Source organism: Corythoichthys intestinalis, chromosome 4, assembly GCF_030265065.1.
Source record: "Corythoichthys intestinalis isolate RoL2023-P3 chromosome 4, ASM3026506v1, whole genome shotgun sequence".
Taxonomy (NCBI): Eukaryota; Metazoa; Chordata; class Actinopteri; order Syngnathiformes; family Syngnathidae; genus Corythoichthys; species Corythoichthys intestinalis.
This window is the reverse complement of record NC_080398.1, coordinates 11,145,944-11,161,487: the sequence shown is the minus strand read 5'-3', so window position 1 is coordinate 11,161,487 and position 15,544 is coordinate 11,145,944. Positions and strand designations below refer to the sequence as shown.

General features: G+C 38.6%; 1 protein-coding gene across 1 annotated transcript; it reads right to left on the bottom strand.

The window, feature by feature from the left end:
* Positions 1-309: 309 nt before the first annotated feature.
* Positions 310-3,411, bottom strand: LOC130914282 (zymogen granule membrane protein 16-like). Its single transcript, XM_057833317.1, has 6 exons — positions 3,385-3,411; positions 3,146-3,221; positions 2,114-2,240; positions 1,852-1,957; positions 1,610-1,702; positions 310-1,537 (listed from the first exon to the last, which is right to left on the bottom strand). Exons 2-6 carry the CDS (start codon positions 3,195-3,197, stop codon positions 1,409-1,411), a joined length of 507 nt encoding a protein of 168 aa, XP_057689300.1. The 5' UTR covers positions 3,198-3,221; positions 3,385-3,411; the 3' UTR covers positions 310-1,408.
* Between the last annotated feature and the right edge of the window lie 12,133 nt (positions 3,412-15,544).

Sequence of the window (15,544 nt, the reverse complement as noted above, 5' to 3'; positions counted from 1 at the left end):
GGAGGGAAGGCAGTGCTGCCATCCTCCCACTTCAAACAGCATAAGAGTGATAAACTCATTCCAATTCACAGCTGAAAGATGCAAAGAGCTTGTTTTCTTGTTTATTAGTTGTTTTGTAGAATATTCTAGAATGATTTTCCTGACCCATGTATCGATCGTTGTTCTATCACCATATGGTAACATAGTCGTTATCGTGAGCCTTTTATTGCAAATCGTATTGTGAGGTACCTAGAGGTTCCCACCCCTTGTGCAAAGTCTGCACAAATGCTTTTTAATTAGGGACAATGGGGGTCAAAGCCGTCGAGTCAAGAAAAAAAACCCACCAGTGGTCTGTGGCAGAAGCTCTGTGTTTACAGTGCATTAAAATGAGTTTTTTCTTTATCAGAAATTGTTGCAACATGTTTTGGTTTTAAATTATATTTTTGAGGACTTAAAAATGTCTTAAAACGCAATTGAATTTGACTTTTAAAGGGGTGCAACAACCCTGACTGTGGTACCTCGATAAAAGTAGTGAGACTTTACTAAAATCGGGTCACCAATAAAGTTAAATAAGGTCAAAAGTGTCAATTGGCTATGGTTTTTGAGATACAGTATCTGGCTGAAATGTTAAAATCCAAGCAATTTAGGTGAAAATGGATATTAATTGAAAAGGAAATTGTTATTTCTACGTAAACATATATACCTAAAAAAGTTTGAAGTTCACCACTTCAAACGTTCAATCCGTTTGAAGTGGGAGGGATGGCAGCGAATGAACTTCATTCTCAAATATAATCATGTAGGCAAGAGCTTTGACATAATATGCTATTTTCACTTGCATAAATCCTTTTTTGAAAGTGGACAAAATGCATCCATGTTGCCACATTTCCTTAGCGGTGGCACTGACTGATGTATCCATCTTATGTCAGATGTAGTAACTTGTAAAACTGATATCATATACTGAATTTACAACAATGTATCTTAGTAATCAAACTTTAACATTAAATTAATACCGTACATTAAATGAATACTTTAGCCAACCAACCCAGAATTATTTTCCAACCCATGTCACCACAGCAAGTACGATTTAGCCATTTTTTTTCATTGAAGAAGATCATTTCCAAATTTTTGTTGAGCATTAGTATTTAATGTTTTATTTATGGGTTTGATAAATGATTAATGGCTGTCTTGAGCACTTTACCGGAGCAGTATAATATACTTATGCTCGCACGAAATCGTTTTTGAGGTCTTTCATCACAACAAGAATTCAGAGGTGGACTAGTTTATGAAGCTCATTGATAATTTAGGAGAGAAATTAAGGATTTTAAATGTACACTTTTAGTCCGAAAAATACGGTAAGAAGTAAACATACCGGTATGCTGTTTATAGCCTGATTAACAGGTCCACACGTCAGTGTTCATTCCTTAACAAGTTAGTAAGTTGCATTCAGTTTTGGGACTCCCCAGTGAGCTCCCAGTGAAGTAATCCCAGCCCCATTGAAGCGGCCACTGAGGAATCGGAGTTCAGCATCCGGGTGCACTGGGTAAAAGTTAAAAGAGATCTACAAAAAAGCATACAATTTGATTACAGGAGTGTTTTGATTAATTCAATGGTGTATTTTGAAAATCCCTACCTGTACTGGCTGGCCAGCAATCAAAAAACGCCCTTTGTTTGTCACAAAGATAATCTGATAGATGTAGTTGAAGGAAGAGTATTTTCCAGACACCTGAAACATGATAGTCAATATGAGCATTTAAAAAACATGGATGCCGAACAATTATGTAGATGTAGTGCACTTTGAAGTTTTAACCAGGACAAAACCAGGACATTACTATCAAACTAATCCTTGGAATTGGTTCAAATTGAATCCCAGACCTGAACAATTGCTTCATCATTGCGTAGGTACATTTCCTGTGGCTCTTGATGGAGAATTGACCGTCCAACTACATTGCTCCACGTATAATCGTATCGCAGCTGAATTCTGCAACAAAACACAAATGGATCAATCATAATCATAACATTTAAACACAATTGGGGATATATATTGTATAGTATACTGTATATGGTATGATAATGAGAATATTTTACTGTATAGGAACTGAATAACTTGAAAACAACTAAAAGAGTGAAGACTGACCCAACGATGTAAGAGCCAAATAGCTCCCAAACCCGAATTGCTGTAACTCGGCCTGCTCCTTTTGTCACGTATTGGGTCCCAGAACCACCTCCGACTGCAGGGGAGAAGGAGTAGTGGTCCTGGAAAGCTGCATGGTGACATAATTTAGGTATTAAATTGGTGTGGGAACCTCTTGGTACCATGATACGATATGATTTGCGATGCAAAGCTCACGATAACGATGATCTGACGATACAACGATTATCGATACATTGGTCATGAAATCATTCTTGAATATTCTACAAACAACTAATAAACAGAAAAACAAGCTTCTGCTGTGAATTGGAATGAGTTTATCATTTGTAGACGTCCAATCCATTTGAACTGGGAGGGTGGCAGCGAATGAATGAATGTTCATTCGCTGCCATCCCTCCCACTTCAAACGGATTGAACGTCTATGGCCGGAGTGGCAGCCAATGCCAGGCAATGAGGTAATTTTGGGCCATATAAGGTCATTTACCTGTTCATTTTCAGTTACTTCCTGTTTATTTTGGGTTATGTAATGGGTCTCTTCCTGTTTATTTTGAGTTACAGAACAGGAAATTACCTGGGAATCACCCAAATGAATAGGCAGTGACCCGAACTCAACAGAAAATGACCTGTAAATGCCCTAAAATGAAGAGCAAGTGACTGTGAATGCGCTGGTTTCGAATGAATGAACGTTCCCAGTCTAAATGGATTGGGCTTCAAGCACCGTCAATGCAGCCTTAGAGTTAACTAAGACACTATTATGGTGGAAAATTTTGGTAGCAACTTGTTGGTTCATTTTAATTTATTTATTTTTAGACATTGACACCTTTTCAAAACGATATCTTGATTCTTGGCAGGATCATATCGATAACCTTTTGGGATACAAAGTATCACGATATATCACCATTTCGATATTTTGTCACACCCCTAGTATTAAACTACTGCTGCTTCTCAACTCAATTTCACAAGCATAAGCAAATATGTATACGTCTCAACATTCGCTCAAAGAAAAGTTGTTCTTACGTTGTGCCAGGCAAGTTGCGCAGAGAATTGTAAGAAACAGGTACAAATACATATTGGTGGTTGCAGTGGGTCAGCACTGAAAAAGTCATTAAAAATCACCTTTAATTACATGAGTACACAATATTCAACAGATAATCGAGTAGTTTGATGTAACTGTGAGACTTCATGATAATATTTAGATGTCATTATATATACTGTAAATATGTGTAGGCCTATAACAAAAAAAGCTTCAAGCTTACCTCCTTCTTGTGTGAAGTAAAAATGTGTGCAATTCATATGACATAGCAAACACCCTTATAAAGCAGCAGCTCCCTCCCACTTGTCAATCACAAACATACAGGCAGACAGCCAAGAGCCTATTCCTTTTCAGTATATTCCATCTAGGTAGCCTCTGACAGTTAAATGGGAGTATACTGAAGTGTAATTGTTGTTGGAGAAGTCTGTTGTCTTCTAAAAATATCATCAAAATACAGAACTTGTTTGTATCCAATCAACTATAATGAAAGTTAAAATTTTTTCGTTGTTGTCGTAAATTATGTTGAAATAAATTAACTTGCCCTTAAAGCATGATTTTCACAAAATGTAAATTTTCTAAGTATAATAAATTACAGGTTCATTTAGCACTTTACGACTGTGAGCGAGGATTGTTGGCAAGCAGTCAACAGTTCAGCCTTTTGCCCAATATCAACTACAATAGGCTCCAGCTCGCTTCCACCCTGAAAACGTAAAAATGGTAGGTGAACAAAGAAACAAATGTATGAACAAGCAAATGACCGGGTATATAAATAGCTGTGTTGATCATTCAAATTAAGAGCAGTAATTCTGAGAATGATCACAATGAATGATTACTGTACTCTCACATCCTGGAAATTTGTGACGTCATAGAAAACTGAATGACAGATGAGGAAATTTAACTCAGGCTTTGTTTTTTTTTTGTATCTGGTTTTACTGGACTAACCATCTTGGCATGCGTTCAATGTTCACACTTCCACACACCCAAGGAGAATTATTGAACTACAGTAAACTTCCTGCTTACATTCTAGACAACAATCTAAAAGTTGTTACCTGGGTGAGGCTATTGGGGGGAAAAAAAATACAGTGAAAATGTAATAATACTTTCTAGCTGTACCATAATGTTTAGAAGTAAGGATTTATCATCTTCACTTTATAGTATAATAAAACCGTAGTATCCTAATCATTATATGCTACCCCTTCTTGCAAGGATGCATTAAATGCTATTAAAAACTAAAGACATGCTTACATCAAATTACAAGGAATTTACAGAATTGATCATCTACAGCAGGCATGTCCAAAGTCCGGCCCGGGGGCCAAATGTGGTCCGTGGTCAAATTTCATCCGGCCCCCAGCCACTGTCATAAAATCAATAAATTCTGGCCCACACTCAAAATTAATAAATTGGTCAGCAGTACTGCTACCAGCATATGAAGTAGCTTACACACTAAATGCTGCTCCTCATTTACCCACTAAAAGGCAGCAGCACTCTAAGCAACATTACCCCGTGTGACCCTTTACTTCCAATTTTCTAAAATGGCGACAATCAACAAAAAAAGTTGACTGCGACAGCCGATGCTTCAAGGATAGGTGGTAATTGGACTATTCCTTCACTAAAATACGCGACTGTGTTTGCCTCATTTGCAAAGAGACAGTAGAAGGGGGTAAACATCTGTTCACTACATTTCTCACAGTTTAATTAATGTTAACAGCAGAAAATACAAACAAAAGTGGAGGACACTTCTCTCTAAGCAGCTTCCTACTTGAGTTTTGCAGGTTAGCAAATTCTCACATTTTAATGTTATGCAAACTCTGATGCAGGTTGTAGCAAAATTTCAGTAGCAAAATAATGGTGTGTTCCCCACCTCCATAACATTGACGTCTTTTTACATTACTTACAGTGGCTGCTGCTGGCTGAAAAAAAACTTCTAATATCCCTCCTCTTTGAAGGGGGCTGATGAGGCGGCATGTCGGCGATATGTTGTATTTTCATTGGGTCAGTAATGTGTGTGTGTGTGTGGGAGGGGGTCATCAGCCAATCAAACGTGAGTTTGAGGGGGAAAAATGGACTAGCACATTAAGCAAGTGAAAAAGGGGTAAATATGAGTCTGAACATAATGAAAATATTTCACTTAATAATGGTAGGGTCAATCGTATCCTTACAGCATATGGGAAGGCAATCTAAATTACCTATATAACTCATTTCATTATAAAATGCATATAAGGTTGCTTAAAAGTTGGTGGGGACAATTTGAGCATCCTGAAAAGTTGGTAGTGTTATGTCCCTACCGTCCCTATGCAAACCCACGCCCTTGACTGAATGTCTGTGTCCTTCTATCCTTCAGGAGACATTAAGAGTGCATTGCATTAAAAACCTGCATCATATGTACAGTAAAGACTATTACCACATTGACTCAGGAATACTGCGAAAATGCAATTTGAAACTATACCAGAGGGCCTGCATTGACAACACTAAGCTTTTCTGGGCCCGAGCTCACTTGTGATGGACTTCATAAAAGTCGAAAAGTGTGCATCGGTACTTTTTTCAAATCAAATTAACGTTCCTGCCTGAAAATTTCAACACAAACATGAACATAGTATGTAGCACAGGTAGGTTGCCCTATTTTATTTAACTGCACTTTTAGTGGGTGCAAGTAACGTAAGGCTGTTAACAACATTAGGTTTTAGATTGCAAAGGACTATCGTTGGGCAGCCTGACACGGCAAGAAAACTATAAATTTTCGCAGAGAGGAGGGTCCACCAATAGAAACATGTTCTTTTTGAGAGCATCGCCTTTGTGATGTCAGAAGCCGCCTCAAATAGAAAAATCTGGCAATGATATTTCATGAAATTTTGGGTGACATATTCACAAGTAACATCATAGGTACAATCGGGGAAACTCCCAAGCTTTAAGATGCTCAAAAAGGGGCTTTCAAAATTTTCCCTACCCAAGCTAAATCATAGAATATCTTGAAGTAGTTTGAGTGAAACTGTAGCTCAGGAATACAATTTTACTGCCATTCCCACCAAAACTAGTAGAGACCTTCTGCTACTAATCCCACTGCTTCATAAAATGAGCAAAGTCGTGGCTCTTATGTGCTACTGTAAAAATTACATCTCTAAGAGGTACATCATTTTTTTTTACTCCCTGAAAAATGCTCCTATGTCAGCACTTCCGAATTTGGTCATGCTGGTTGGCATTTTGCTGCCTTTTTTCCACGTTGCGGCAGGACCCTTTGGAACTAGACTACGTATAAAAAGGGCTTGACAATAAGGATCGTAAGGATCAGTCCTTTTTTTGGTTTCAATCATATTTTTTGTCATATGATTAACAATATGAAATAATTACATTTTGTCTTCGTTCTCAGTGTGAGTTTAGCAGCAACATTGTTTCTACACTTCTGTCAACTGTAACCGTTGATTTTCCAGTTGTGCGAATGTGAGTCTCACTTGGTTTTGACAGTTTTTAAGCATACTTTGCAGCAATTTTTTGTTGCTCACTGTCTGATGTTGCAACCCTGGAGTAATTAGAGTGGGTACTTTATGTCTTACAAAAACTGGCTTACAACACTGCAAGAGGAGTATGCATGTAAACCAGACATGTCCAAAGTCCGGCCCGGGGGCCAAATGCGGCCCGTGGTCAAATTTCATCCGGCCCCCAGCCTCTGTCATAAAATCAATAACGTGGGGCCCACTCAAAGACTTAATAAATTGGTCAGCAGTACTGCTACCAGAATATGAAGTAGCTTACACACTAAATGCTGCTTCTCATTTACCCACTAAAAGGCAGCAGCACTCTAAGCAACATTACCCCTTGTGATCCTTTACTTTCAATTTTCTAAAATGGCGATAATAAAAAAAATAAAAATAAAAAAAATTGACTGCGACGGCCGACGCTTCAAGGATAGGTGGAAATTGGACTATTTCTTCAATAAAATACGCAACAACTGTGTCTGCCTCATTTGCAAAGAGACAGTCGCTGTTTTTAAAGAGTTCAATGTGAGGCAATATTACCAAACAAGACAGGCTGACATGTACGACAAGATTACAGGGAAGATACACAGTGAGAAATGTAAGCAACTTGAAGCTAGTATAATTTCACAGCAGCAGTATTTTGCAAGAGCCCGAGAGTCGAAAGAGAACGCCACAAAGGGTAGTTGCAAGAATGTTGAAATTATTAATTAAAAAATAAATAAATAAATAAAGCAAATGTGACACACAGAATGGCTTGCTAATATTTGCCTAAATGTATTGTTCTACGTAAAGGACGTCAGCCAAGGTCGGCCCCCCACATTTTTATCACACCAAATCTGGCCCCCTTTGCAAAAAGTTTGGACACCCCTGATGTAAACAATATTGTATCCTGTAGTATGTTGCAACGTACACTAGGGTGACCATATTTTGATTTTCAAATAGAGGACAATCTCTTTGGCCTCGAGATACCAAAATTTTACTCCATGTTCATTCAAAGATGCCCTATCACTTTAATATATTTAAAAGAGTGCCTCCTCCGTCTGGACTGGAAAATTCAGTTTTATTTTTTACCTTTTTTCTTTGACTGATTTTTTTTTATTATTGAATAATAAAGACAGAAATCTACCTCCATATAATCAGTCAGCAACGTCATCATTACACAGACGTTGTTCAAAAACTAATAGCTAAATAGTTTATAAAAATAACGCAGACCAATGGAAGTTTAGTCCAGTCAATACACACACGCAGTTGGCTGTGTAACAACTAAACATTTTTAGTAGTTATGATTAACACAATTTTCGTTGATAAATTGTTATTCCCACTCAATTATTATCCTCATTCAATGTTATAGATTGCACGCAAACAATAACCGAAATAAACTGAAGAACAATTCAACCAGCATGTTTCCAAACACAGCAGTTCAAAACTTCATTTTCCATAATGCCTCGCACGGCTGAGCTCACTGACAATTACCCTATTAGCGAGCACCTGTAGCCGAGGCAAAAATCAAACCATAGACTTCATAATGATCAGGTCAGGTTCGACTTTTACTGCGCCACGCCTTGAAGTAGGGGGCCATCCCACAATCTGCCTCAGTTATTCGCAGTCGGTCGCAGCCACACATGCAGCGATCCAACGCCGGATTTAGGTAGAAAAAGTACGAAAGCTGTACCGCATACAAACAAGAACGATCGTCTCAGGCGTGATTTGTTCAAGGATTCAAGGTAATTATTTTATTTTTTCCTTTCTTCACAAGAATTTTCAACGTAAAAAGCTCTTTGTTGTAAGGCTGATGCCACATTGACTAACAGACTAGCACCGTACTTCGAAATATTTACATAAAATAAATGCTGACTGCACGTTTTTTTTTTTTTTTGCTTTTAACCAAGAATTGAGACTGTTTTACGTCCATATCCATAAAGAATTCAGGGATTCAAGCATTTATTCACTGGAATTTTCACCGGAAAAGCTCTGTTTACATATGGCGGCCGCCACATTGACAAAAAGACTAGCATCGTAGTTCGACATATTTACGTAAAATATGTGCTAACTGCAGGGTTTTTTATTTATTTTTTTGCTTTTAACCAAGAATCGAGACTGTTTTACGTCCATATATATATATACAGTATATATATAGAATTCAGGGATTGAAGCATTTATTCACAAGAATTTTCACCGGAAAAGCTCTATTTACATATGGCGGCCGCAACATTGACTGACAGACTAGCATCGTACTTTGACATATTTATGTATAATATATGCTATATGCTAACTCCACGTTTTTTTTTGCTCTTAACCAAGAATCGAGACTGTTTTACGTCCATATATACATAGAATTCAGGGATTTAAGCATTTATTCACAAGAATTTTCACCGGAAAAGCTCTGTTTACATATGGCGGCCGCCACATTAAATAACAGACTAGCATCGTACTTCGACATATTTATGTAAAATAAAAGCTAACTGCACGTTTTTTTTTTGTTGCTTTTAACCAAGAATCGACACTGTTTTGTGTCCATATATTTAACAAATTCAGGGATTTAATCATCTATTCACAATAATTTTCAACAAAAAAAGCTCTTTGTCTGTGATTGCACTCGGTCAGCTTTGATGGTCACGCAAACAATGCAGCCTCCCTATTAATCGGCCCCCGGGCCCCTTGTCCCGTCAATATCCTTATGGAGTCTATGAATCAAATATTGCTATAAAAGTTTACAATCATCGGCAGCGCAATGACGCGACACCAAACAGGATTTTACAGATCACACCAGTACAAAGCTCCGACAGAAGTCAACAGTTCTCGAAAGGTAAACTTAGCAAGTGTACACACCGATAGCCTGTGAGCTCCTGGTGTGATAAAGGTTTGTTTGGGAATGATGCCATGACAAAAGCCAGTCTGTGACTGCGCACGCCTGCGCAAATTGGTATCCGAATTAGAATAAATATATTTTTGACTTAATTACTCTGTTGGGTACATGAGCATTTGATTATATACCTATTGATCTTAATAAAAGTCTTAACAGCTGGGCAGGCTCTCTGGGAACACGTCACAGGCAGCACAGTACCGTAGTATTCTGTGCAAATCGTCAGTCATTTTCAACACACGCTAATTGGTCCCGTGATAAATTTATGACAACATTTTCATGGATTTAAAAAACCCTGCCGGACACCACGGACAGGATGCGAAAAGTGGGCATGTCCAGGCAAAAAAGGACATTTGGTCACCCTAATGTACATAGCAGTGGCGTGCAAACTTGTTCCACCAGATATTTTGAATACCACTATTTTTAAACTGTAAAATGCTATAAAATGTTTTCTAAATAAATTGTTTTCGAGAGAGAGAGAGAGAGAGAGAGAGAGAGAGAGAGAGAGAGAGAGAGCGAGAGAGAGAGAGAGAGAGAGAGAGAGAGAGAGAGAGAGAGAGAGAGAGAGAGAGAGTGTGAGAGACACTCCTCATTTAATCGTGGGACAACCAGTTATTGTTATAAAAGTAAGATTATTCAAATGCCATTTATGAGAAAGCAATCAAACGCAATCATAACAATAATTAAGGCAAATATAAACATTAATATTAGGGATAATTGCTTTTGTGCCCTTCAAGTTGTATTTAACATGTACTTTACATGGATCATTACCTGAAGAAAACCCATTGAATGAATGAATGAATGAATGAATGAATGAATGAATGAATGAATTTATTGTCATTGTCATCATCATCAAAAAATCATTGACAGTTTCAGAGTGTGGAATTTTACCCGAAGGAAAGACGAAGCAAGAGAAGATACAAACTCCACATATCAACACTTACACGTGGGCAAAAGCAATCCATGCCTTTTATACTCAACATTTCCAATGTCACGGAATGGGGACTAACGACATGTTTGTCATCAAGGAAGTCAGGCGAGTGAATAGTACACAAGTAATTTATCATAGCTCAACCTGTATTGTTTTCCCCCTTAAGGAGTAGTTGGAGTAGTTGTTTATGCACTTGAATTCCTGTAGCTTGCACATTAAATTTATGATGGAAATTCACATATGTAATGTCCATTTATTGTGGTTTTCATTCGTTAAACCAATGTGTAAACAGAAAATATGAATGTTACCCACAAGCCGACTCTAGATGTCAGTGTTTTGTCATTTTAAAACAGAAAATAAATAAATAAACAAATAAATAAATAATTAAAAATCTGACACTCCTGCACCATTCTCCTTTAGCGGGGAAACGGGGAAAATAAAATTCAAGAACAAAACCCTAATACATACAGCTGGTCGTATCAATTCCTTTAAAAGAATAATCCTTGTGAAAAGGTGGGCCAAAGCAGAAAACTGCTTCGATGTATTTTTTAATGCTGTTACTGCAACATTTTTCATCATGTACAAGTCCAAATGTTTGGTACTCTTAAAAGTTTGAGAAGATGAGAAGTGACAGGTTTCTTCTGTCAAGTGACATATTGGCGAGATAATAACGCAAAAAGACATTGTACAGTACGATATGCTTGCTCATCTGCCTTTTGATCACAAGGTGTCAGTGTAAGGAGAAATTCGTGAGTTTTTTTTCCCCCATCCTGATTTCATTCGCCAAGAAATAGAATGCTCTTCACGGCTAAATTAGTCAGTTTACATTATTGTCTCTTCCATTGATAACTACCCGGTATGTTCTTAAACAGTGGAAACTATATTTGAACTATGAAATTGGAATGTTAAAATATCAAATACCGGAGGAATGTAGAAAAAAGATATACAAATACATTTCAATCATTTGGTAATTTAACACACCATTCTGGTTTATTGTTGTGGATCTAACTTACCAAAAACAACAACAAAACAATTATCACTCAGATGTCTTTGTTCAAGACTAGGAGAAATCTGACACCGCATTTTCACAAGTTATATAAGCGCTATCCCACAAAAGGAAGAAAAAGTGATACTGCTTCATTGCATGAAAATGCTTTTATACCTTAGTTGAGCTTTAGATCATTTAAATCTTATTATGGAAAAGCAGAAATGGAAAAGGAGTGATGCCAATAAATTAATCTGTCATAGAATTGATCCTGATGAGGATAGTGGGGGTGCTGGATGGTATCCCAGCTGACTATGAGCAGTATACAATACTTTTCTTAACCACATTCAAGCACAGATTCTGTAAATAAATCCTTTTGGGTATATTTATTATCATTATTATCTTTGTCAAGACATATTTCTTATAGAACTTTTTTATTACAACTTATTAAATTGTATATCTTGTCATAATGTTGTGACAGGTCAATATATGTGAAAGCAGAAGCAGAGCTTACCAGGACAAATAAGTAAAGCATAAATCCGTATCAAACAGGATATAACTGTAACAGAACTTCTCTTCCTCTCTTTTCTAAAAGTTGCTTTTCAGCAAGTTGGTTGGCAAAGGCTTTGAATGTTAGTGTGAATGGTTGTATGCAGTGTTGTTAATCTTACTTTTAAAAAAGTAATTAATTACAGTAACAAATTATTTCTCCCAAAAAGTAATTGAGTTAGTAACTCAGTTACCTGAATGTAAGAGTAATTACCGGTAGTTACTTGGCAAAGTAACTGGTGTTACTTTTTTTTGTCCTATTTAAAAACAAAAACAAAAACAAAAACAAAAACATAGATCACACTTGTGAAGTTTAAAGGGTTTTTGGCACAATTGGCCCTAGCCCAAATCTTTACCCTAAGCTTAACTAGACACAGAGATATTGCAGATATTGCGATAACTAGATAGTAACCTTTGCTATGTTTGGAAGTCGTTTAATGTTGTGAATCAACTGTTAAAGTTGTTAAAATTGTTCCCGTTATTGCATTAGTTCCCTTTTGTCTACTTCCGACCTGTAAAAGTTTTAAAACGGTTTCATCATTTAAAGATGAATCAAGTCAAGATTTTGCCGATTTCGGAATATTTTAGATAAAAAAAAAAAAAAAACAGGTTCGCTAGGAAGGTTCTCTACAACAGAGCCTTATTGAAACGTCTGCTGCTTTAAGATATCGTCTGTTTACCAGCGCCGGTGAGTCTATCATTTCGCATCTACTTCTCTATACATGTGATATCTATCGCAGCATAATGTGGGCTAGTTTGTAGACTATCGGCTACAGTCAGTTATTATTGGAGCACCTATCATCGCGTTTGCAACGGCGTCACAACACCCTTTTTTTCCCTCCCCACTCCTGCTCTGCTTCACCGTAAGTCCGTCTCTACCAACGTAGTAATGCACACCTTTACATTCTCAGTAACGCTAAGGCCGTTGCAAAGATTAGAAAAGTAATCAGTTAGATTACTCACTACAGAAAAATTGACGCCGTTAGTAACGCTGTTATATTCTAACGCCGTTATTAACGACACTGGTTGTATGTCAAGTGTGGCAACCGGTTCAAGTTGTACACTTCTATCTCCCCAAGTATGATATGATCAGCTCCAGTTTATCAACCCAAGACTCTCTTGAGGATAAGCGGCACTAGTTGGTATACTAAAGCTCAATTACTTGACTTGACTGTACAGCATATTCTAAAATGCCATCCATCCATCCATGCAGCAGTTTTCTCCTGCTTATCTGAGGTTGGGTCGCGGGGACAGCACCTTCAGCAGGGAATTCCAGACTTCTCTCTCCCGAGCCACATCATCTAGTTCATCTTGGGGGATCCCAAGGCATTACCAGGCGAGCCGGGTGACATATTCTCCCCAGCGTGTCCTGTGTCGGCCCCGTGGCCTCCCAGTGGGACATGCCCAGAACACTTAACCAGGGAGGCACCCCAAAGGCATCCTAGTCAAATACCCGAGCCATCTCATTCGGCTCCACTCAATGCAGAGGAGCATCAGCTCTACTCCAAGCCCCTCCTGGATGACCAAGCTTCTCACCTTATCTCTAAGGGAGAGACGGACACCCTACGGAGGAAACTCATTTCGGCTGCTTGTACCCGTGATCTTGTTTTTTCGGTCACGACCCACAGCTCGTGACCATAGGTGAGGGTAGGAACGTAGATCAACCGGCAACTCCCTTTTCACCACGACGAACCGATGCAGAGTCCGCATCACTACTTATGTGGCACCGATCCGCCTGTTAATCTCCCGTTCAATTTTGTTCGTCACTCGTGAACAAGACCCCAAGATACTTGAACTCCTCCACTTCGGGAAGGTAGTCATCCCTGACCCAGAAAGGGCATTCCACCTTTTCCCGACTGAGGACCACGGTCTCAGATTTGGAGGTGCTGATTCTCATCCCGACGGCTTCACACTTGGCTGCGAACCATTCCAGTGAGAGCTGAAGGTCACAGCTTGATGAAACCAACAAAACTACATCATCTGCAAAAAGCAGGGATGCAATACTGAGGCCACCAAACTGGACCCCCTCAACGCCTCGGCTGCGCCTAGATATTCTGTCCATTAACGATATGAACAGAACCGGTGACATAGGGCCGCCTTGGTGGAGTCCAACCTTCACTGGAAACGGATCAGACTTACAACCAGCTACGCTGACCAAACTCTGACACCGGTCATACAGGGACCAGACCCCCGTATCAGAGATTCTGATGCCCCATACTTCCGGAGCACCACTCCCCGGGGGACATAGTTGAATCTCTGGTTGGGCGAACTTCCATGACATCCCGAGAACCATGCTGAGGGTATAGAGCTGATCCACTGTTCCGTAGCTAGGACGAAAACCACACTTCTCCACCTGAATCTGAGATTCCCGATAGATAGTTTATCTAAACTTAACTAGACACAGACTCCCTTCCCAGGGAGGCTGAGGAGTGTGACCCCTATTTCAAGATGGCTGTTCAAATAGAAAAAAAGGTTTCTGGGGCAGAATAGACGAGACATGACTATTGAGTAAATTAAAATTATGTAACATGAACTACATTACTGGTAGTAAAGGCCCCTTGCAATATCCTTTGCGTCGCTTTTATGTAGCACACCAAAGCAAATTAAGTGGGTTTACTTCATGTTTTTTCCTAATTTGGTTAATTCCTTTCATTTTAACAGGAAGCAGAGCCTGCATATGCTGAACAATGCAGCAACACCACCAAAATCAATGTTTGGAAATGAGCCCACACTAGACATTGTGGGTGGACGGGATAGCACAATGTGGGCTCAAACCCCACATGCCAAATGGAAAAGAGTTAAAAGTGGAGAAAGATAAGAACATTCAACATTGATGGGAATTATCGCAGAAAGTTTAAATGAAAATTTAAAATTACAGAGTGAAGCTGAAGGTGATGCCTGATAGACAAATGAGGGTAACAATTCAGAACGAGGCTGTTTATTGGCACGTCAGAAACACACACTTCTGTAAATGTTTAATGGTTTAACACATACCTAACTTTTATGGGTGTGGAATGACAGAATAAAATCTTAAAGTATGCCAGCCTACGTCAGCGTGGTGGAATCATATGCAAACTGCAAATGGGTCATGGCCTACCAAAGATTTAAACACCCACACACCCCACACACACACTTCCACACAAGAAACTCACTTCTTGAAAAAATAAACATTTTAGGTTTTGTAATCCCCGTTAAGAATACAGACAGGGCAATGTGACAAATTACATAACAGATTAATTGTTCTAAAAATAGGCAAAAAAATTAAAGTGCTTATTCAGGCTGTTCACTTGACTAGTACAATTTCAGCAGATTTTTTGGAAAATAATTATAGTCCTTTAGTTGCACTGCTACTGCAAAGTTATAGTTGACCCTGCAAATGTTCTAGATTCCACATAAAGGCCAATATAGGTTTATAGATATGTATATGAAGGTTACAAAGTTTCTTTCTGTTAATATCCTCTAACCCAGGGGTCAGCGACCCGCAGCTGTAATGCCACATGTGGCTCTTTAGTGGAATTAGCGCTGCCCCAATAGCTCCTTGGAGCTTTTTCAAAAATGTTAGAAAATGGAAATGAGGGAGGGAAA

Excerpts from the sequence above, each read along its gene's own strand:
- LOC130914282 (XM_057833317.1), bottom strand. The coding sequence starts at position 3,197 with ATGTATTTGTACCTGTTTCTTACAATTCTCTGCGCAACTTGCCTGGCA. Across the intron at positions 1,703-1,851 it reads ATGATGAAGCAATTGTTCAG|GTGTCTGGAAAATACTCTTC; the intron begins GTCTGGGATTCA and ends ATCATGTTTCAG. Across the intron at positions 1,538-1,609 it reads TTGCTGGCCAGCCAGTACAG|ATCTCTTTTAACTTTTACCC; the intron begins GTAGGGATTTTC and ends GCTTTTTTGTAG.